This window comes from Leuciscus leuciscus, assembly GCF_965113295.1.
Source record: "Leuciscus leuciscus genome assembly, chromosome: 6".
Lineage (NCBI taxonomy): Eukaryota > Metazoa > Chordata > Actinopteri > Cypriniformes > Leuciscidae > Leuciscus > Leuciscus leuciscus.
In genome coordinates this window covers 3,469,101-3,493,661 of record NC_138730.1, presented here as the reverse complement: position 1 = coordinate 3,493,661, position 24,561 = coordinate 3,469,101, and the positions used below count along the sequence as shown (strand labels likewise).

Sequence of the window (24,561 nt, the reverse complement as noted above, 5' to 3'; positions counted from 1 at the left end):
GGGGATGATCCAGTCGGCTTTCTACAGAAATGCTACCTAAATGGATCCCCGAGCTTTCAGCGCGCTCAAGTCTGATATAAAAAAAAAAACATATTAAAAAAGTAGAGCTCATCGAGTGTCCTTCAAGGAGCCTGAAAGCAAAACCCACTTTTCCCAGAGGAGCACGCCTGGAATAAAACGCTGATTACAGTCACGAGACGGTGCAAAAGAGGAAGGCATTTTCGGCCGTAAGATTCAAGCTTCACCAGAAAGGCGCAGAAACTTTCCTGATCTACTGTAGATTTAAAAATCTTGCTTTCCCCTGTTGGTTGATTTCATGGAAACAGACACCAGTGATTTTGCCAAGAGATCTCTTATTTATTTATTTATATAAAACATAGGAGGAAGAGACAATGGACCAAACAGATGTCTTCATTCAGCAGCCTTTCCATCGCTTCCTGATTTCGGACAAAAAAGCTCAATCTTTATACTGCTAACCAAGGAAAAAATAAATACATCACCATAGAAACACATACATTACCAGAGGAACATATGGTTTCCATTAACGTTGGAATGTATATCCTTATGCTATGCTTGTGGAAAACACTGCATATACATTTCAGTCTCTCCAGCATACACTCAAAGTCTCCCAAAGTCTCTCCCACATCTTCAATACAATGATTACAAATGATTATGAATGTATATAAAAAGTATAAAACAGATACATAATACTACTGATTATGAATATTAATAAAAAGTAATAATAATACTAAAAACATTTCTATATAATTGGATTTTGACTCTAAATCTCCTTTAAGCAATTTTCAGTTTTCAAAATTTGATTTTCAAAATGTGCAGGTTGTTAGACTGTTAATTGTAAAGGTCTTGTTTAACTATTGGATGTTTGTGTACTCAGAAAAGAAGGACTTCAGTTCATAGTTTAAATCTGGTTGCCGTAAAAATCCAGTTATGAAAATAATGCATGTTTGACTGTTCTTCTGATTAAGAAAATATTCTTTCTTTAATTTTAGAAAAAAAATAATTTCACCCTAGCAGTGCCCTAGCAACCACCAAGAATACCCTAGCAACTATTCACCTTCTTAGCCCTATTCACCTTCTTAGCCCCTGATGAATTTAACAATTGAGGAAATTAGTGCTCTGTGTGTTCTAGCAACACCTAGAACATAGAATAGTGTTTAGACATTGTCTCGGGACTGCCACAGGCGTTTGCTAAAGGGGGAATATGGGAGAGGGAGGGCACGCTTGGGTGCATAAAGCACTCTGGACCATTTTTGTTTTAGTTTTTGCATTTAGCTGTGGAAACTTTAATGGGACACTCAATAACCTGCTCTAAACATTACATGTTATTCTGTGCGAGTCCGGTAACTACAGACTATTGTTAAAATAAATACATTGTCTTATAACGTTAGGGGGTTAAACTCTCCTATTAAACGTACACGGATTTTAGATCTTTTACACAGGAAAAAGATTGATGTAGCGTTTCTTCAAGAAACCCAGCTGACCGCCATGGATGCCAAAAGACTGCAAAACAGGCATTAAATCCCCATAGTATCTTCAAGTTGTAAATCTAAGAAGAAGGGGGTGACAATTCTATTTAAACGAACACACAGGTTCTGATGATGATGGTAGAGTTGCATATTGCTGTACGTTAATAGAAGGAAAGAGGTTTGCATTTGTTAATATTTATGCTCCAAACTCATATGACTAACTCAACCTCCTTTTTTCCAAATCTTTCTAAAACCCTACTATCTCTCCAGGGTTATTCAATTATCATTGGATCTGACATGAATGCCGTGCTCGACACAGTTCTGGACCGTTCTAACCCTTCAGTTTCAGTAGCGCAATCTCAGTCTTCCACAGCGCTGAGATTGTTCACTAAAGATTTAGATGTATGTGATGCTTGGCGAGTACATAATCCAACATCCAAGGAATACACCTATTTCTCTCCAAATCATAAATCATTCTCAAGAATTGATTATATTTTACTTTAATCCTCGCTACTTTCAGGTCTAATCAGTATTGAATTTCTACCACAAAGTGTTTCTGATCATAATGCTGCAATAGCACATCTTCAGATCAATACATCCTGTCATCCCGACAGAGATTTAATACTTTTTTGCTGCAAAATGAAGACACTCTTTTTGAGGACTGATTGAATTTATCAATTTAAACCAGGACTCTGTTTCCAATCAGGAAATGTTTTTAAGGTAATGTTTTTAATAATGCTTTATCCTGCTCTGTCATGAAATGGTTTGATCCGTGTTCACAGTCTTCATGGAAACAAATAGAAAAATAGCGCATTTCAACAATTCGTTTGCAATATTTTTTATTTTCAGGCCTTTCACACAGGAAGTGCACATTATCTTATGGTTCTATAATTTCCTACACTCTCCAAATATTTTTAAAAAATAGAGGCCTGTTTTTCATCTAAAACTAAATGGCACACTCATACTCCTATTTGGCACAATTTGAACTTACTTTCTGGCGGACAACCTTTTGTGCAGCTATTCTGGTCTATAAAAAAGGTATTCTAACATTAAATGGCATAAAAGGAGAAGAATCAATCCTGGATTTTCGAGACTTAATATTTCACATAACACTTTATTTTTATATTTTGTGCTGAGCTAAAGGCCCATAAGGTACCCTGGGGTACAAATCTTCATACTCACCTGGTGGTGAATTGGATATGTAATGCACCAAGCACAGGAATTGTTTCATATTTTTATCGTAATACAGATCATTTCTCTAAAGCTAGAGCTTGGATATTGGATCTGAAAACTTTTAACAGAATAATCTAATGGGATACAGTGTGGGAAAATACATTCCATGTGTCTACGAACCCTAATCACCAATGCATTAATTTTGAAGTATTCACAGGGCATATCTAACCACACGCATACGACATGCTATAGGTCTATCACCCCACCCGTATTGTAATTTTTGTGGACCTGGATGTGTGGACACTTTGTTATATATGCCGTGGGACTGTCCGGATGTGCAAAAATTCTGGAATATGGTGCTTGATGTTTTGTACAAGGCTTTGCGGAATCGTTTACCCAAAGATCCTGTTATTTTATTGTTGAATGACAATTCTCAATTTCCTCTTAGTGAGAAGGTACTTCTTGTCTTTGTGGAAGAATTGTATATCTACAGTCAAGGAAATTTTGGATACTTAATTTGCAGCTACTATTTCGTTTGTTAATATTACTGTTATTTGATTTGTTTTTCTGAGTATTTTTTATTTTTTTTATCCCATTTTATATATGTATCTATCAAAGTCCCATAGTGCAGTTGGATGGGTGAGGGAAAGGGGAGGTTGGAGGGGCAATAGTAGTCTAATAAGTTTTCTTTCTTTTATTGCAAAATATTGTGTATGCGCTCTCAAAAATAAAATAAAAACACCTAAATAAAAAAAATAAAAAATTGAAAGCAAATCTGCAAATGCATCATATTGTTTAGCATTGATGAAGATCTTTATTAGTTGAACATCTGCGTACACTGTCTGAACAATTCCACAGCTACATTCAATTTAATTTCATACAAGTAATACATTTTACAACCAAACAGATTATTACACAAAGTACACAATACCACTACCACTGTACAAATTGACATTACCAGTTTTTTTTTTTTTTTTTTTTTTTTTTTTGACATTTACCCTAATTTATACATTAAATAAACTACCAGTGTTCACAGAGTATAAAATGAACAACTGCCAACCCGTGTTAATTTGTGGATTTGTGCAGTGTCGGCGACCTGTTCGTCTTGAAAACGCCACAGTTAACCAGTTTAAACACACCTCCAGAAATATACATTTGATTACATTTTGGAGAACAGACAGAAGAGCTGTAGGCTACACATTGTTATACAAATTAAAGGCAAAGGAAATGCAGTGATATACAGGCTACAAATGAAATGGCAGAAATAATTATTGCCTCTTCTGTGCTTGTTGCAAAGATATCTAATTATGATAATAATAATAATTTAAATTAAATATCTATCTAAATAATAACATTACTGTTGTTATATATACAGTATATCCAAAGTATAAATCCAAAATGACTAGTAACTAGCTACTCGAGTAGTTTTTTCATTGGATAATTTTTTACTCTTACTCAAGTAACTATTAAGGTTATTACTTTTACTTTGAGTAAATATTTCTATAAGCACTTGAGTACAGTTTTTGTATACTCTACCCCCCTCTGATACCGGTCTGATACCGGTCATACAGGTACCCATACAGTTACCCAACCCTATTCCTGCCCATCCAGCCTCCCAGAACACATTTCCTGGTCACTGTTTGAAGTGTATGCATGACCCTTCCTTGAAGCAGTCCAGGGTGTAGGTTTTGGCGACTTCCACTTAATTACCTTTTTTTCTTGCTGGACTTGATGAACCTGTTGCCTGGGAGCAGTTGGGTCACTTGAAGTCGTGGACTTACTGCGAGGTGGTTGACCACATTTGCCACCTCAATGACATGGAGCTGTTGTGTGGGGAATGGCCCCTTTCCCTGTTAATCCTGCCTCCCAGTCTATGCCAGTAATTTCAGGCATCTTTTAATGGGGGAAGGGTGGGTGGAGGAGACCTTTGTGGCAGCTCCAGGGGACACTTTGGAGGAACCTTGGCTGGGTCTGCCTGAACCTCCCTGGTTAGTTCCACCGGCTCCCACTTGGACTTTATTTTGGATATGGTTTGAGTTGGATACCATTATTCTCCATTTGATCTGTTGATGTTGTAGGAGGTAGTGTCAGGATCCCAACATTCATGTGTGCTCTGCAGTTGGGTTCTGTGGTAACACCTGAGACTTTGCTGGTATTAAATATACTACATGAAATACAGTATGTATATTAGTTATCTAACAATTTTAATTTTAATCTTACAGCAGTGACCCTCAAAATGCTGAAGCCCTCAAGACATTAAGATCAAATTTGAGGATGAAGTTTCAGTGTCTGTATGAGGGAACAGCAAAGCAGGGAAACCCAACACTCCTGAATGAGATCTACACAGAGCTCTACATCACAGAGAGTGATTGTGGAGGGATCAATAATGAACATGAGGTGAGACAGATTGAGACACAGTCCAGGAGAGCAGAAACAAAGGGCACACAGATCAAATGCAATGACATCTTTAGACCTTTACCTGGACAAGACAAACCCATCAGAACTGTGCTGACAAAGGGAGTCGCTGGCATTGGAAAAACAGTCTCTGTGCAGAAGTTCATCCTGGACTGGGCTGAAGGGAAAGAGAATCAGGACGTCCAGCTCATATTTCCACTTGCTTTCAGAGAGCTCAACTTGATGAAGGACAAAACACTCAATCTTTCAGATCTTCTTCGTGTATTTTTCCCTGAATCAAAAGAAATGGAAATATCCAGTGATGAGTATAAAGTTTCATTTATCTTTGATGGTCTGGATGAGTGTCGTCTGTCTCTGGATTTTCAGAGCGATGTGAGGTTGTGTGATGTGACTGAATCAGCCTCAGTGGATGTGCTGCTGATGAATCTCATTGTGGGGAATCTGCTTCCCTCTGCTCTTATCTGGATCACCTCCAGACCAGCAGCAGCGGATCTCGTCCCCTCTGAGTGTGTCCATCGAGTGACAGAGGTACGAGGCTTCAGTGACACACAGAAGGAGGAATACTTCAGGAAGAGAATCAGTGAACAGAGTCTGGCCGATAAAATCATCACACACCTGAAGTCCTCAAGGAGCCTCTTTATCATGAGCCACATCCCAGTGTTTTGCTGGATCTCAGCCACTGTTCTAGAGAAGATGTTGAGAAAATCATGGAAAGGAAAAATCCCCAAGACTCTCACTCAAATGTACACACACTTCCTGATCATTCAGACCAACATCAAACATGAGAAGGACTATGAGAAGAGAGTGAAAGATGACAACATGATTCTCAAACTGGGGAAACTGGCTTATCAGCAGCTTGTGAAAGGCAACCTGATCTTTTATGAGGAAGACCTTAGAGAGTGTGGCATTGATGAGACAGAAGCATCAGTTTACTCAGGATTGTGCACTCAGATCTTCAGAGAGGAGTTGGGCTTGTATCAGGGGAAGGTCTTCTGCTTTGTTCATCTGAGCATTCAGGAGCATTTAGCAGCTCTATATGTGCTGCTTTCATTCCTGCTGTACAAGAGGGATGTGCTCAATGAAACCCTCAGCTCAGAACAAGCACATGAGTTCACATGTCACTCGATATCTGACCTGCATCAGAGAGCCGTGGACGAGGCTCTGCAGAGTAGAAATGGACATCTGGATCTTTTCCTGCGGTTCCTTCTGGGTCTCTCACGGGAGTCCAATCAGACACTCCTGAAAGGCCTTTTGACACAAGTTAGAAAAATCTCGTACAGCAAAGGGAAAACTGTTGAATACATTAAAATGAAAATAAGAATGAATCCCTCTCCAGAGAAATCCATCAATCTTTTTCTCTCTTTAAATGAACTGGGCGATCATTCTCTCGAAAATGAGGTCCAGGACTATGTCAGATCTGGAGGTCTTTCAAGCGCTGGATTGTCCTCGTCACAGTGGTCAGCCGTTGTCTTTGTTTTATTAACCTCAGAGCATTTGGATAAGTTTACGCTGAAGAAATACATAAGCATCAAAGAAGGCCAAAACCACATGTCACCGGATGAAGTACTTCAGAAGCTCTTGCCTGTAGTTGAAGCCTCCAGATCAGCTGAGTAAGTCTGAGGACCATCATCAGATGTGTGTGTGTGTATTGTAGTGCAGTGCTTCTCTGTTCTATGTTGGCTATGGTAATTAAATAATTTTGCTTGTTTTTTTGTGTTTTTTTGGATTAGTATACAAAGGACCTACAAAAGTAATTATTATCTGTGTATTTTTTCAGATCGTAATTAACTTCATCACCAAATAAAGCAAAAGTAAACAAAAAGTAATCAAAACAGTAATAAAAAGTATAAAAGTAATATTTTTTTTATTAGTAAGTAAAAAAAAACTAGTTCCTGCTGAACTGAGAGTGAAGAGTGTGTCATTGTTTTCTGCAGGTTGAGTGACTGTAATATCACAGCTGGAGGTTGTGCTGCTCTGACTTCAGCTCTGGGATCAAACTCACACCTCAGAGAACTGGATCTGTCTGGGAATTATCTAATAGGAGATGAAGGTCTGACGCTGCTCTCTGATGGACTGAAGGATCCTCAGTGTAAACTGGAGAAACTGAGGTAAGATCATTCATTAATCTTAACAGTATCAAGTATCATATTGTTTTAAGGGATTATTGTTCCTATTTCTTGGGGTATCATAGTGATTTACATTAACACACAATATGCGATTTATATGTGATAATATAGTGATTTACAATAATACACACAATTGTATTAAACAATTAATACAATTTCACGTCCCCCGAATAATCTTCCACCCCATCTGTATTCAACCTCTCAATGTGATAAGTTTGTCATTTTTCAAAACCAAAATCGTCAATATCCATCAACAGTTACCTATCTCACATAACAGTGCACTGTATCCATCTACTTCTGCCCCTCCCTCTACTTTATTATCTAGTTTCTTACTCCCAACTGTCACTGAAATATCTGACCTTGTCCGGAAATCTAAGTCTTCTACCTGCCAGCTTGACCCTCTCCCTACCCACCTAGTTAAAATTTGCCTACCCTCCCTCTCCTCTTTTATAACTAACATCATCCACTCCTCTCTTATCTCTGCTCATGTTCCCTCTGCTCTAAAAACTGCTGCTATTACCCCTGTACTGAAGAAACCTGGTGCAAATCCCAACGACCTAAATTATTTCAGACCAATCTCCAACTTGCCATTTATCTCAAAAATTTTAGAAAAAACTGTTGCTATGCAGATCCATAATCATCTCAGCAACAATAACCTCTATGAACAGTTTCAATCTGGTTTTCGGCCTTTCCACAGTACAGAAACAGCCTTAATCAAGGTCACCAATGGCCTACTAATGGCTGCTGACTCAGGTCTTCTTACCATACTCATCCTTCTTGATTTGACTTCGGCCTTTGATACTATCTCGCACAATATCCTTCTGGACCGTCTAGCCTCCATTGGCATTACTAACACATCACTGAACTGGCTTACATCATACCTGTCTGGCCGCACTCAGTTTGTTCAACTTAAAAATGTTCGATCACAACCCTCCCCAGTCACCAGTGGTGTTCCCCAGGGATCAGTCCTGGGTCCCCTTCTTTTTATAATTTATTTACTTCCCCTTGGTTCTATTCTCAGGAAATACAATATTTAATTTCACTGCTACGCTGATGACACCCAGCTTTATTTGTCCACCAAACCTACGTCTTTGCTCCCTCCGTCTTCTCTAACTGACTACTTAGATGAAGTTAAAACTTGGTTTACTCAAAATTTCCTTAACCTAAACAGTGATAAAACTGAAATTCTCCTTGTTGGTTCCAAATCTACCTTAGCAAAATGTCCAAACTTTGCTTTACTCATTGACAATTCCACTGTCCCCTTCTCCCTCTATGTCAAGAGTCTTGGGGCCCTATCTTGCACCCAGCGCAATTGACTTTGTACACCGACGTATGTATCATTCCTATTTTGCACCCGCGCACAGCGGACTTTTCCCTCCACAAACGCACGTCGGTAAACTAGCAAATGCATTTACGCGCCCGGGGGTGGTTCAGCGCAAAGAGGAGGCGTGTTCCGGCGCAAACGTTCCCTGATGCTATTTTGCAGGTTTATAAAACAATTCCGCCACTGACTAGGAAAAACCTAGTTCAAAGTCAGTGGCGCGTTGCGCATGTTATTCATATGCTATTTTATGAGCGCATGCTTGGCCATAATCAATGTAGTGTGAGCACAACGCGCATACACTTTGATTCTCTCATCTACACAGAAGCAGCAGTTTCCATTTTTGCAAATTATACCTTATTACAATAGATAGATAGATAGATAGATAGACAATTTATTATAAAAGCATACATCTAGCTTACACATTTACCCAAATTATCATACGCCTGTTTAACCGAAGTTAATTTGGGTGTGTTTCTCCATCCCCAATGTAACTTCTCTCTCTTTTACGGCCGTGACGAGAGCGTTGCTCTCCTCGGCTGTGAACCGCTCCTGGCGCGCGCCTGGCAAATCCGCCGTTATAATTGCAATCCGCCATGGAAAAAGCACATGCTCTTAAAAGGAATGTGAGATGTCGCTCTGATTGGTTTATTTCATGTTACGCCCAAACACACCTATGAATAATGAAGCTACTTCAGACCAACCCATTTTAGATTTGCGTCGGGCGCAAGAGTCATTTATCCCGCCGGTATAATAGCAACAGCGCCCAAGACCCGCCCACAAAGTTACTTGCGTTTTGCGCTTGATACTTGCGTTTCAGATCGTTAAAATAGGGCCCTTGGTGTCATCCTTGATAGTACACTTTCTTTTGAAAAACACATTAATAATCTTACCCGGTCTGATTATTTCCATTTACGCACTATCAACCGCCTCCGTCCTTCACTTACACACCATAACACTGCTATTCTCATCCATGCTCTTGTCACTTCCCGTATTGACTATTGTAACTCCCTTCTATCTGGTCTATCTCATAAGTCCATTCATAAACTCCAACTGGTCCAAAACTCTGCTGCCCATATTATCACCAGCACCCCTGTCTCTGAACACATTACTCCACTTCTAAAACAACTGCACTGGCTCCCTGTCAAATATCATATAGATTATAAAATTCTTCTCCTTACTTTCAAAGCTCTTCATAATCTTGCTCCTCCTTATCTCTCTGAACTACTTAAGCCTTACAGCCCTTCCCGAACTCTCCGATCCTCTTCTGCCTCACTACTTTCCATTCCTTTTGCCCGCATGTCCACTATGGGTTTCAGAGCCTTTAGCTATTCTGCACCTCACCTTTGGAACTCTCCCTTTATTCATCCGTATGACTGAATCCCTATCCTCTTTTAAAACTTTGCTCAAAACCCACTTATTTCGAAAAGCCTAGCCCACATAACTTCACCTTCAAACGGCTTCATGTTTCTTCATGTCACTGCTTTTTTTCTCTATTTTATTTTTTCTTATTCTTTACATTGTCTTGTATTGTTTTTTATTGTATTGCCTCCTTGAAATGTATGTTAACTTTTAATCTGTAAGGTGTCCTTGAGTGCTATGAAAGGCGCCCACAAATTAAATGTATTATTATTATTATTATTATTATTACAATAAAGCAAAAGTAAACAGAAAGTAACAAAAACATTAAACCCACACAGATTTAGTATTTAATATCTAAATCTCTCTGTGGCTGTGTAGTTCCTGCTGAACTGAGAGTGAAGAGTGTGTCATTGTTTTCTGCAGGATGTATGGGTGTATTATCACAGCTGAAGGTTGTGCTGCTCTGACTTCAGCTCTGGGATCAAACTCACACCTCAGAGAACTGGATCTGACTAAGAATTATCTAATAGGAGATAAAGGTCTGAAGCTGCTCTCTGGTGGACTGAAGGATCCTCACTGTAAACTGGAGAAACTGAGGTAAGATCATTCATTAATCTTAATAAAATAATGTAAAAGGCCTTTTAGTATAAATGTAAAAATGTGTCTCTTCAGCTCGTGGTTCACGTGTCTTTTTTCTGTGGAATCTTTACTGATTTGTATTAAGTACAAATTACTTAATCATTACTCCAGTCTTCAGTGTCACATGTGACATCCAGTCTATCACATGATCCTTTAGAAATCATTCTAATATTTTGATTTATTATGAGTGTTGGAAACAGTTCTGCTGCCTAATATATTTGATGAATAAAAGGTTAAAAAGAACTGCATTTATTCAAAATAAAAACATATTTTCTAATAATATAAATCTTCTTTACTATCACTTTTTTTTTTAATTTAACACATCCTTGCTGAATAAAAGTATTGATTTATTTCAAAAAAAAAAGAAAGAAAAAAAATGACTGACCAGTGTATATTGTTGTTACAAAAGATTTCAATTTTTTTTTAAATTTGCTTCTTTTTTTAGGGGTTCAAGCATGAAATGCTGAAACCCTATCGTAATTGTAAGGATTCGTAAAATGCATTTGAAAAAAAGAATTCTGCTATGTCGAATTTTGTCCGAAACCTACTTTTGCGAACTAGTCCCTGGTTTTTGGCCCGATCAGAACCAAACCAGTCTAGGACTCTCTAGATCAATAATTATCGGAAAAAAAGTTGAACTTTTGCATTTGGATGGCTGTAATAGGGTCATTTAGAAAAGTGGTGTGGTAAAATACACTAAAAAGCCTATAAATCCCAAATGAAAACTCAGAACTTCACCAACATTGATGAGCATATGTGTCATAACATGGTGAAGAAGTATGCCGAGTTTCATGCAGATCGGACCAAAGGTGGCGCTATAAATGGCAAAAAGCTTCCATTCTTATTAGGGGTTCAAGCATGAAATCCTGAAACCCTATTGTAATTGTAAGGATTCGTAAAACGCATCGTGCAGGCCAAACCGTAAGGCCTAGAGACGTGAAACCTGGCCAGATGGTAGGCCTCAATTTGGGGACAACCTATCATAGTATGACCCTGATTGGCCCATAGGTGGCGCTACAGCAACCAAAATTGCAAAACCGCTCATAACTCTTAGGCCGTTTGACCTAGACTCAAGTGCCTTACAGCACTGTGATCCCTGGCTCAAGGCGGACAAAATGGCGATTTAGGCAAGAACATTTTTCTGCTATGTCGAATTTTGTCCGAAACCTACTTTTGCGAACTAGTCCCTGTTTTTTTGCCCGATTGGAACCGAACTAGTCTTAATTTTAATTTATTTTAATTTTAATTTTGTTACTTTTAGTATCCTAAAAAAGTATCACATGTTATGAAAAAATATTAAGCAGCAGAACTGTTTCCAACTTTGATAATGAATCATCATATTAGAATGATTTCTAAAGGATCATAGACTGGAGTAATGATCCTGAAAATTCAGCTTTGCATCACAGAAATAAATGATAATTTAAAGTATAATAAATTGAAAACCAATTATTTTTAAATTGTAATAATATATCACAATATTACATTTTGTTTCTGTATTTTTGATCAAATAAATGCAGGCTTGATGAGCAGAAGAAACTTCTTTCAAAAACATTAAAAATAGTAATGTTTCCAAACTTTTGGCCTGTACTGTATATAATGAAGGTTGTGAAATAATTGCCTAATATTAAAGGTACAATATGCAAGAATTTTTTGCTGCTAGAGGGCGCTACATTCCAAACAACAACAACGGCGTAGCTTGATGACGATGTGAAGGAGCGTGGAATGATGGGAACTGTCGTTTTAAACTCCACCGTGGATGTAAATCAGTCAGACGGGAATCGAAAAAATCATGTTCATGGATGAGGCTAAGTTCTATTTTTATAAATGTTGCGTTTAATGACATGCTTTTTTTGGCGAGGGGGGCGTGGTTCAGCGCGGTCTGTAACGGGAGAGAAAAGAGACGAGCAAGTAGGTCAAGTGCAAATGACGAACACCTGTGTCTTATTGCAGTATTATTGGCGTGGAGAGACCGCTTATAAGCCGCGCTGGAACGAGAGAGAGACTGGAGAGAAAATTGGACGCAGAGGAAGAAAACCGGTGGATCCGAGCTCTCATTTTTTAACTGTTTTGAGCCGTCGCGGTTGCCACGGTGAATGCGCGTTGTGCGCGGCTTTTGTTTGTTTTGCTTTATTTTAATAAAGTACGAGTCCCAGTCACGCTGACCCCTGTCTTCTTCCTTCCTGACTCTTGAACCTCATCACACTTTTATTTCATTAAAATGAATTAACCGCAAGAAAAGTAAGGTTTAATACTAAATTGGTTATCATAGATGTTACTGTATTTGTTGAATTCATTGTTGTGATAACGCTGCGCAGTTTTACGTGTTCTAAACAATTGTTGTAAAAGTACATTCGAACATACCCACATCATTTGCCAAAATACTGATTAATCTTTATGTATAACACATGCTATGTTTATTTACATGGCCATAAACACCAGACGTGATAAACAATGTCAATAAACTAAACACAAATCTAAAGCAATAATACTTTCCTTACATAAACATAACTATTACCGAATGCTACATTTGGAAAATATAAAATTAAGCATGCTTTGTCGACAGAACCAGCTGCAATCGGTAAAGAATAATTGTTTACCATAACGACTGCAAGAAACAAGCTAAAGTTTGTAGCTTGATAGACGCTACAACTACAACTTCCGCATTTGTCCAGGACTCGGAGCGGAAACCAAGGGTAACGCGGATATGACGCAATTGACTGGCGACTCCCAGCTCACCCCTGCTCTAACGCCCCGTTTCCTTGGTTAAAATCGCAATTTTCTCACGATTTAAAAATAGTTGGAAACATTTGGGATATTGTAAGTAATCAACTTAACAAAATATATAACACTGGCCTTGAGATTTTGGTTTATTTTAATGCAAAATTCTTACATATTGTACCTTTAACTCTAATTTGGTGCGGTAATGATTCGCGCATCGCGACAATAACCGACCTTCTCATCTGAGCTGCTTCAGCACTCAAACACTGAGTGACCAGATGCCCAATCAAATCAAAGTAGGCTTTATGTTCACAGAAGCACAACTCGTTGTATTTTAAATTTGCTGTTCACAGGCCTGCAATACTTTTGTGCGAAAAAAACGTGCCAAAAGTGTAAGTGCAGAAAATTGGAAGACAGAAGAATACAGATCATATTTATTTTGCGTTAGTATGAAGCTGCAGTTTCACAATACATTACAATACATGCTGCATTTGACACTGTCGATCATAACATACTTCTTGACAGGCTGGAAAACTGGGTGGGGCTTTCTGGGATAGTCCTAAAATGGTTCAGGTCATACTTAGATGGGAGAGGTTATTATGTTAGTATAGGAGACCATAAGTCTGAGTGGACATCCATGACATGCGGAGTCCCTCAAGGCTCAATTCTTGCGCCACTCCTGTTCAACCTGTATATGCTCCCAATGAGCCAAATAATGAGAAAGAACCAAATTGCTTACCACAGCTATGCAGACGACACACAGCTGTACTTAGCCCTATCGCCTAACGATTACAGCCCCATTGACTCCCTGTGCCAATGCATTGATGAAGTCAACAGTTGGATGTGTCAAAACTTTCTTCAGTTAAACAAAGATAAAACTGAAGTCATTGCATTTGGAAACAAAGATGAAGTTCTCAAGGTGAACGCATACCTTCTCTCTAGGGGTCAAACAACTAAAAATCAAGTCAGGAATCTTGGTGTGACACAAGAGTCAGACCTTAGTTTCAGTAGTCATGTCAAAGCAATAACTAAATCAGCATACTATCATCTGAAAAATATTGCAAGAATTAGATGCTTTGTTTCCAGACAAGACTTAGAGAAACTTGTGCATGCTTTCATCACCAGCAGTGGTCTCCTCACTGGCCTTTCCAAAAAGACCATAAGACAGTTGCAGCTCATACAGAACGCTGCCGCTAGGATTCTGAGCAGAACCAGAAAATATGAACATATCACACCAGTCCTCAGGTCTTTACACTGGCTCCCAGTTACATTTAGGATTGATTTTAAAGTATTATTACTGGTATATAAGTCATTCAATGGCCTAGGACCTCAATACATTGCAGATATGCTCACTGAATATAAACCCAACAGATCACTCAGATCATTAGGATCATATCAGCTAGAAATACCAAGGGTTCACTCTAAACATGGTGAGTCTGCTTTTAGCTATTATGCCAGCCGCAGCTGGAACCAGCTTCCAGAAGAGATCAGATGTGCTCCTACAGTGGTCACATTCAAATCCAGACTCAAAACACTTTTGTTTAGCTGTGCATTTACTGAATGAGCACTGTGCCACTGTTCGTCCGACTGTACTGTACTGTATTTCATTTGATTTTTCTAAACTGTTTTAATTATTCTTATTTATTTTTATTATTTTTATTTCTTCTATGTAAAGCACTTTGAATTGCCATTGTGTATGAAATGTGCTATATAAATAAACTTGCCTTGCCTTGCCTAACACATTTAACACTAATAGTCAGAGGTGGAAAGAGTACTAAAATATTCTACTCAAGCAAAAGTACTATTACTTCAATGAAATTTTACTTAAGTACAAGTCAAATTACAGGTCTAAATATCTACTCAAGTAAAAGTAAAAAGTAGCTCATTTAAAATTTACTCAGAGTAAAAGTTACTGAGTTACTTTTTAAAACGCGGGGGTGGGGTGGGGCAGGGCAGGGCAGGGGACTCTCCCAGGTTGTAGATTTTCACAGTATGATAACCATCTCAAAATGATCACGGTTTACAGTATTAATCAATTATTAAATAAATAAATAAATAAATAAACGGTATTATTAAATTATGGTTGTTATTATTATTATCATCAGATAAAATTACAGTTAAATGAATGAAAACAGGTTTTTTTTGAAGGAATAAATGCTTTTATTATAACAAACTCAAACCATTTGGTTTGTTTTGGTTATTAAAATTTCAATAAAACTTGTCTAATCAACTAAATTCAATAATTGATAATGAATCAGATCAACAACTTATTTTTAACATTAATAATTTATTAAAATGTTTAAGAATAATAGAGTCCTATGAAATGTATTTTATTCAGAAAACTATTTTTTCTTTTTATGAATAAATACAAATATATATATATATATATATATATATATATATATATATATATATATATATATATATATATATATATATATTTCAAATGAAAATTTTAACTTTTATCCTTTTATTTTTTTGGGGAAGTGCTGCAAAACAAATTTACTAAATTAAATCATGGACAAAAAATATTCCTTAAATAATATTTAAATAAATTGTCTTATTATTATTGTTATTATTCTGAGAAGTGCTTTAAAGAAGTAGGTCTACAATAATAAATTTCTTTCATAATTTCTCCTATTTAAACCGAACTTTTATTTTGACGTGTTGTAGTGAAGACCTGTTCCAGAGTGTATTTGACAATGGTTTTTCTCAAATAAAATGATGAAAATGCTCATTAGGCGTTCTCTCAGAGCAGCTCAGGAAATGTCCATGTAAGTTATTCATGTCCTCATATTGTTTGAGACACTGAAAACACCTTGAGCTTGAGTATGTATAGACGAAGCGGCGCAGCTCATTCCCACAGAGGCACGCAGATCAAGCGATTATATAGCAGTCTTTTTGTGCTTTAATATTCACAGACCATGTCACGATTTGATTTAGTGCACAGCTACTTTTGATTTATTTATCCATCCATCCGTTTGCGTCTTTTACGTGACATCTGCGTTAAGGTCCTTGCACACTGAAGCCGCCTTTCCACTGCGCACGACATTCGCATTCGATTGTCGCATTTCGCCCCCTGGTGTCAGTCGCACGGAACTTTGAAATTGGTCGTGATGCAACCGTTACCCTCGGCTATTCACAATGGTAAAATTAATGATTTTAATTAATGTAATGCATGCATGAATATATCCACACAAAACAAATGACCCTCAATACATCTTATATATAAAAAACAGTCGATTTTATAGAGCTAATCAATATAAATATTGATTTAATAATGATACAAATATTTTTTTCAGCCATAATTATTAATAACCGTCATTTTGCAGGAATAGCGTTTACATTAAAGTATTAAAATATTGGTAATTCTAGCTTCGCGCTCATAGTTTTGATTAGAATACATCACATCCGGTCGATCGGTCGCATACGGTCTAGCCGCAGAAGTTCAGATATTTCAACGCATCCGAAGCTCAAATTGGATCCGAAATTTCCGCATACGCATATGATCGGAACATCCCGCAGCTCCCGTACGACTCTCCATAAGAAATGAATGACTTCCGGTCCGACGGCTGTCGTTTGTCGTTTGCAGTGGAAATGCGGCTTGAGTCCGAAATTCGCGTCCGAAATTTTCGCATGATAAAAAATAAATACGACCTCACGTCTTGATTCTCTGCGTTTTTCGCATCTGTAGCAAGCATTTTCAATGGTGTTTTTACAATTCATAGCCACCGAATGATGAATACGAAAAAAAGCATACGAAAATTTTGGACTCGTGTGCAAGTACCTATTGTAAATTCAATTTGCATGGATTCCGGGATTCCCTCTGCATCTAAATATAAACGAGACATACCTTTATCCGTGCAGAGAGATGGTGTTCTATGTGTTTCCTCCTTTTTCAGCCACTTTGCATCCACAGTTTTTGCAAATTGTATATATCCTCGAGGACAACCGCACACAGTCGTTTACTGCACATCCAAATATTGCCCATACTGCCAATGGTTTGCTTTCGACGGTGTTGCATCACTTTTTTTATTTTGCACATTTGTTCTCCCGCCCTTGCAGTAGTTTCCGGTGCGCGATCCCCCCCTTGTATTATTTTTTATTTTAGTTATTTTGTACTCAGTAACGGATATGATTTAAAATGTAGCGAAGTACAATTCCTCAATAAAAACGTACTTAAGTGAAAGTAAAATTACAGATTTTAAAAACTACTTAAAGTAGAAGTAAGAAGTACACAAAAAAACTACTCAATTACGTAACGCGAGTAAATGTAATTCGTTACTTTCCACCTCTGCTAATAGTCATTCGGTGCCAAACCTGAAAAAAGTAATGATAACAATATTCAAGTTATTTAGTAATACATTCAGAGTCATTTTTAGTAAAGTGTCAAACCTGTAACAAGTAGTACCAATCTGTCCACTACATATGCACGAATTATTAAAAATATTCAATAATGATAAAGATATTCAATAGGCAAGTCAGTCAGTAATAAATACATTGGCATTCAGTAAAGTGTCGAACCCATAAAAAGTAGAACCATTGTCCGCTTTACATAAAACAAATCACATACTGTGTGTGTATGAGATGTCCTTTGAGTATGTGAGAGTGAGAGAGAGTGAGAGAGTGTTTGTGTGTGTGTGTGTGTGTGGAGGGCTCTCAAGTGTCACGCGTTAAGCGTGACAGTCACTCATTTCGGTCTTTTGTCACGCACTCCCGCCACACATTTTATTTCTCTCGCGGAAAAACTATTTATAATATTTAACCTGATTCTCATGTTTAAGAATTGTTTTCTGCTTGACAAATAATTTATGCTACTGCCCACTAACATGCTTTTAAATCTGTTGTTATCCTTTTTTTCTTTTTTTTTCTGGCCTTAAAACACCTAAAATGCACGTGTAGATCGGAAAAATCCAAATTTAGCATGCTTGATCCCCTAGCAAGATCACATTTGGGACCTCAGTATTTATAAAACCCTGCGTACGGCCCTGATTGTTAGTAATATTTCAAGATGATAATTTTCTGGACTGAAGCAACTTAGGTTTACATGATTATCCATACATCTTTTTTAATAGAAAAATTATGTTCAAATTTATCAAATATGATCATCAGGCTTTTGAGGAAGGTTTATTTGTTCATCTCTCAATCATCACTGTATTGCATGGCATTGTATGTTTTAAAATTACCGAGCTCTGATTATAAAACTAAGCATTATATCATATTGCTAAAGCCAGGTTCACACTGTATGATTATGGCCATGATTTGGCCGTCTGAGACAAATTTGGCAAATCCTAAAAGATTCTTCCGATCGTTTGTTTGATATATTCACGGCAGCCAATTAAAGGGCCTCATTCATGAAACACAAGCAGAACAAATTTTTGTAAACATTTTATAAATCATTCATAAAGCCGTTCTGATGTAAATTTTCAGATTCATGAAAATATTCGCATTTTCAAAATGTTAGTTGGTACAACAGAAATTGACACCTGCTCCCTACCACAAGTAAATGGTGCGTAAAACATTTAAATGTTTGTTCTAATTTAGGCAAACTGATGACATTGCATTTTGATGGACTTTGATGCGTTTTGAACATTGCATAATTGATGATGTCCATTTTTAACACGTCTTGACTGTCGTTTAGTCTGATATTAATGACAACTGAGATCTTACAGTGTAATATGACTTACAGTCAGGATCATGTTCGTACAGTCTGACAAGCAGCAATCGTAAAGGACTATTATAAATCGCACACTGTGAACTCGGCTTAAAGGGATACTTTACCGTTTTTTCATATTAAACTATGTTATTCCCTTAACTAAGACGAGTTGATACATACCTCTCTCGTCTCAGTGCGTGCACTAAATCCCTCTGTCTTGCGGCGAAACTTTGTTAGCCCAGTTCATTTAATATGGGCCAAGCAGAGAAGCTACCAAACACCTCCACGTTTTCCCTATTTAAATACAGTTACTCGCGAAGTGTAACTCGACCTAGGACGGTGACACAAAACAAAACGTTGCGCTTTTCTAAGCGTGTAAAATGGATAACTATTTTGTATGGCGGAATACCATAGCAAGTGCTTGTAAGCACTTCGACTTCGGCGCAGTAATATCTTCACTCGTGAAAAATCCTCTCACCGGCCCCCGCTCCCTCTAGTGAAGATATTACTGCGCCAAGTCGAAGTGCTTACAAGCACTTGCTATGGTATTCCGCCATACAAAATAGTTATCCATTTTACACGCTTAGAAAAGCGCAACGTTTTGTTTTGTGTCACCGTCCTAGGTCGAGTTACACTTCGCGAGTAACTGTATTTAAATAGGGAAAACGTGGAGGTGTTTGGTAGCTTCTCTGCTTGGCCCATATTAAATGAACTGGGCTAACAAAGTTTCGCCGCAAGACAGAGGGATTTAGTGCACGCACTGAGACGAGAGAGGTATGTATCAACTCGTCTTAGTTAAGGGAATAACATAGTTTAATATGAAAAAACGGTAAAGTATCCCTTTAAGACATTATTGGCAGATATAGAGTGACAACTGATATTTATATGCATTTTATGTCAGTGATTCTCAACTCCAGTCTTGGGGACCCACCGATCTGCACATTTTGTAAGTTGAACTGAGAGTGAAGAGTGTGTGATTGTTTTCTGCAGGTTGAGTTATTGTAATATCACAGCTGGAGGTTGTGCTGCTCTGACTTCAGCTCTGAGATCAAACTCACACCTCAGAGAACTGGATCTGACTGGGCATATAAGAATAAGAGATGAAGGTCTGAAGCTGCTCTCTGATGGACTGAAGGATCCTCACTGTAAACTGGAGATACTGAGGTAAGATCATTCATTAATCTTAATTGAAACAAGAATAATGTAAAAGGCCTTTTAGTATAATTGTAAAATAGTGTCCTAGTGTCCATGCGTCTTTTTGCTGTGAAATCTTAAGTAAACATAAGAATGACCTTTATTTTTTGTAATATTTCAAGATCATAATTTTCTGGACTGAAGCAACTTAGGTTTACATGAATATCCATACATCTTTTTTTAATAAAAAATCATGATCAAATTTGTCAAATATGATCATAAGTCTTTTGAGGAAGGTTTATTTGTTCATCTCTCAATCATCACTGTATTGCGTTGCTTTATATGTTTTAAAATTACAGAGCTCTGATTATAACACTAAGCATTTAATATCATATTACTAAAGCCAGGTTCACACTGTACAATTTTGGCCACGATTTGGCCATCTAAGACAAATTTAGCAAATCCTAAAAGAATCCTCTGATCCTGGGCTAAAATCTGAAGTCTTTGATCATTAGTTTGACATGTTCACGACAGCAGATTAATGACCGCTGTGATCAAATTTTTACCTCTGATGAAATTCTGTCAGTATCAGAAGATTTGACTCTCAGTCCTGCAGTGTGACTCTCCTACAACGACCGTCAAATTGTCTTTGTTTTTCAAGACAAGACATGACCAAAATTAACATTAGAGATTTATTTGTAGCCACCATTTCAATCCCGTGTGTAACACAGCTCACAGTCACTGAACGTGTCATTGATTGATGATGTAAAACTCCAGACAAGTTTTCTTGTGTGTGTCTGTTTTTAACATGTCTTGACTGTCGTTTAGTCTGATATTAATGACAACTGAGATCTTATAGTGTAATATGACTTACAGTGAGGATCATGTTCATACAGTCTGACAAGCAGCAATCGCAAATGACTATTATAAATCGCACAATGTGAACTCGGCTTAAGACATTATTGGCAGATATAGAGTGACAACTGATATTTATATGCATTTTATGTTACTGGTTCTCAACTCCAGTCTTGGGGACCCACAGCTCTGCACATCTTGTAAGTTGAACTGAGAGTGAAGAGTGTGTCATTGTTTTCTGCAGGTTGAATGGGTGTTATATCACATCTGAAGGTTGTGCTGCTCTGAATTCAGCTCTGGGATCAAACTCACACCTCAGAGAACTGGATCTGACTGGGAATATAATAAGAGATGAAGGTCTGAAGCTGCTCTCTGATGGACTGAAGGATCCCCACTGTAAACTGGAGAAACTGTGGTAAGATCATACATTAATCTTAATTGAAACAAGATTAATGTAAAAGGCCCTTTAGTATAATTGTAAAATAGTGTCCTTTCAGCTCGTGGTTCACGCGTCTTTTTGTTGTGAAATCTTAAGTAAACATAAGAATGACCTTTATTGTTTGTAATATTTCAAGATCATAATTTTCTGGACTGAAGCAACTTAGGTTTACATGATTATCCATACATCTTTTTTTAATAAAAAATCATGATCAAATTTGTCAAATATGATCATAAGTCTTTTGAGGAAGGTTTATTTGTTCATCTCTCAATCATCATATTGCGTTGCTTTATGTTTTAAAATTACAGAGCTCTGATTATAACACTAAGCATTATATCATATTACTAAAGCCAGGTTCACACTGTACAATTTTGACCACGATTTGTCCGTCTGAGACAAATTTTGCATGTCCTCAAAGAATCCTCTGATCCTGGGCTAAAATCTGAAGTCTTTGATCATTAGTTTGACATGTTCACGACAGCCGATTAATGATCGTTGAGATCAAATTTTACCTGTGATGAAATTCTGGCAGTCAGAAGATTTGACTCTCAGTCCTGCACTGTGACTTATACGACGACCGTCAAATTGTCTTTGTTTTTCAAGACAAGCCATTGTAACCTCGCGTTAAATTTAGCATTATCCTTGATATTTGAGTTTTAGCCTGTAAATCATATCATCCTGTTTTCCCAAAATTTGTACATTTATGAAAAAATTGCTTTTCATAAACAATGCATCGATCTGCCTTTTTATTTATAAAATCACGTGTTTTCCGATCGTTTACAAACTTAGAATTTTCTTTCTGTTGTTTGCTCATTCTCATCACGTGTTGCTAGTGTTTAAACAAAGCCAATACAACAATGGAGAAAACATGCGGCTGATTTAAAAAAACTTTTGGCTCTAATTTACAGCTCTTCATTGAATAGGCTACCAGAAAATAATTTATAATTTACCAGTTAATTCAATTTAGGTTTGATTTCTTGTTGTGTAGGCAAACAAGGAGACCTTTAAAAACTATAACAAGGGTTTTCATTCTTCATCTGCGCTGCCGCTATCACGTCCCTGCCGTGTGTTTGTCTAATTCTCAAGTTTTCCGACCCATTCTATCAATGTGTTTATATAGGATGTGTCTGTTTATCCCTCAACACTTCTAAAAAAGGCAAAGAGAATTGACTTACCACAACAGCGGAAGAAAGAGAAGATGTTCAAATAGACATGTGCCGGTATTCGGTAATGCAATAAATCGCGGTAATGAATATGCACGATATTGATATCGCGGGCACTTCAAAATACCGTGAAAAATAATAGATCTGAATTTAGATTTTTAGAAGGCGCGTTAGCTTATTTTCCATCAACCGCTTAAACAAACACTGCGTATATGCTGCGCGATTCGAGCGCCAAACACGTGCGCATGCACTCTGATGTAAACAATCCTCCACATGCTTAAGCATGCGCGTGCAGTGCGCAGTCTAGTCTAATGTAAACAGTCCTCGCATGATGGAGAAGCAGCATGGCGGAAAGAGGAACGCCGCCAACGATTTATCCATAGACAGTCTATGGATTTATCCCGCTTTTAAAAGCAGGGCTGCCAACTCGACGCATTCAGCGAGAGACGCGCGCCTTTCTCACCGGAGAAAAATCGCGGAGCAAAGAGGACACGGAGACCGACAGACAAGACAGAGCAGGTTACTTTTGATATGAAACAAATTCTCATCTCTCAGATTCTGTCCATTTTATTACGAAATTCAGACATTAAATACTGTTTTGTCGCTTGTAAATGTGACGTGACATGACAGATCACTGTAGTGCCTCAGTTCCAGTAAACATTTACCTCAGGAAAGCCATTTAACGACCAGCACGTTAGTTGACTAAAACAAATAGTATTTTGCTGAATATGTGCACTTTATTATTTTTTATCACTTGTGTCATCATAACATAATGGTTATTTTAATGAAAACCACATTATATTTAATTTAATTTGTTATTTTTTTAACCTTTAATAATACCAGCTGATAGGGCTCTCTGTATGGTTAGGCTACTTACAGAATTATGTGAGATTTATAATTTTTTTCATGAGAAAAAATTACGTGGGCTATCTACTGTAACCTTCCTAATATTTATCCAAAATGAGTCAATATTGAATCAAGATTGAAATCACTTAAGTTTTGAATTGAAATCATGAAAATTGTGTTAAGCAATAATACAAACCAGCCTTCCAGTCATTGTACCATGTAAACATTGTAACATGTTGTCACTAAACTTAATAAAATTCTGTTTAGTTACCAAATGTTTTGACAATCACAATTACACCTATTGTGATGCAAGTTTTTTTATTCTGCATCCCCCCCAATCCATCCATTTATCTTGTGCAATTAAAATATTGTGATAATACCGTATACCGTGATAAAAGCTCAATCAATTAATCGCAGCATGAAAATGTGATACCGGCACATGCCTATGTTCAAACCTCTTGTTGATTTTTAAATCCCGATACTTTGCTGGAAAAGGACGTTGCTCGCCTGTGTTGCGAGATCACGTCGCCGATGTCACCACTTGTAAGCCCGCGCTCGATCGGCCCAAAGTCCGCCATCCGACCAGCGCGGAAGGTCTTTACGTGTTACTGTCCTTTTCTCTGGGCAAAGTATTTTTTTATTAAATGCAATACATTTGAATATGTATTCTCTCGTTATTTCATCTGATTCCATAATTGAAAATGTTTTGAGATATCTTTGTATCATTAATTGTGAGCGAATGTTTGACTATCCCTTTTTAACTCTTTAATGCAAATAATGTCAAAGTCAGTTAGAATAATCAAATGTAACAATTTATTATGTCAGGTAAATGTATCATGCCAATTTCATAATCAATTCAAAGATAATCGATACAAAACATCAAATTCTCTGGAATAAAGAAAATAGATGCATACCCAACATTAACCCTCTGAGGTCTGAGCTGTTTTCTGGGCTCTGGAGGTGTTCTGACATGCTCTGACATTTGTGTTTTTTTCTGTTACTAGTGACATTTTCATGGCTAAAGTCTAATTACACTGTATTCAGCACAAACTCTGCTACAATAATATATCAGCAGCATGTATGTAAAAGTTTGTAGTTTTGAGATAATGACATTTATGCGTGGTTTGTGAAAATACAAAAAAAAATTCTCACTGAAATAAGGCCATGAAACCCATACTGATTATTTCTTCACAAGACTTTTGAAAATTGTATGACATAGCCTAGAAT

The 24,561-nt window shown here is 37.3% G+C and overlaps 1 protein-coding gene across 15 annotated transcripts in view; it reads left to right on the top strand.

Annotated features, from left to right (window-relative positions):
• The window catches only part of LOC309501916 (NACHT, LRR and PYD domains-containing protein 12-like), a 124,456-nt gene that overhangs the window by 26,167 nt on the left and 73,728 nt on the right, over positions 1–24,561 (top strand). For 10 of the 15 annotated variants that reach the window (XM_082174193.1, XM_082174186.1, XM_082174190.1 and 7 more), the window contains 5 exons: positions 4,883–6,685; positions 7,010–7,183; positions 10,308–10,481; positions 19,888–20,061; positions 21,131–21,301. In XM_082174193.1, coding sequence (XP_082030319.1) covers positions 4,883–6,685; positions 7,010–7,183; positions 10,308–10,481; positions 19,888–20,061; positions 21,131–21,301 — 2,496 coding nt within the window. Of the gene's footprint in view, positions 1–4,882; positions 6,686–7,009; positions 7,184–10,307; positions 10,482–12,473; positions 13,165–19,798; positions 19,844–19,887; positions 20,062–21,130; positions 21,302–24,561 lie in introns of those variants that run through there. The other 5 variants (XR_014207052.1, XM_082174197.1, XM_082174195.1 and 2 more) reach the window with 5 other exon arrangements.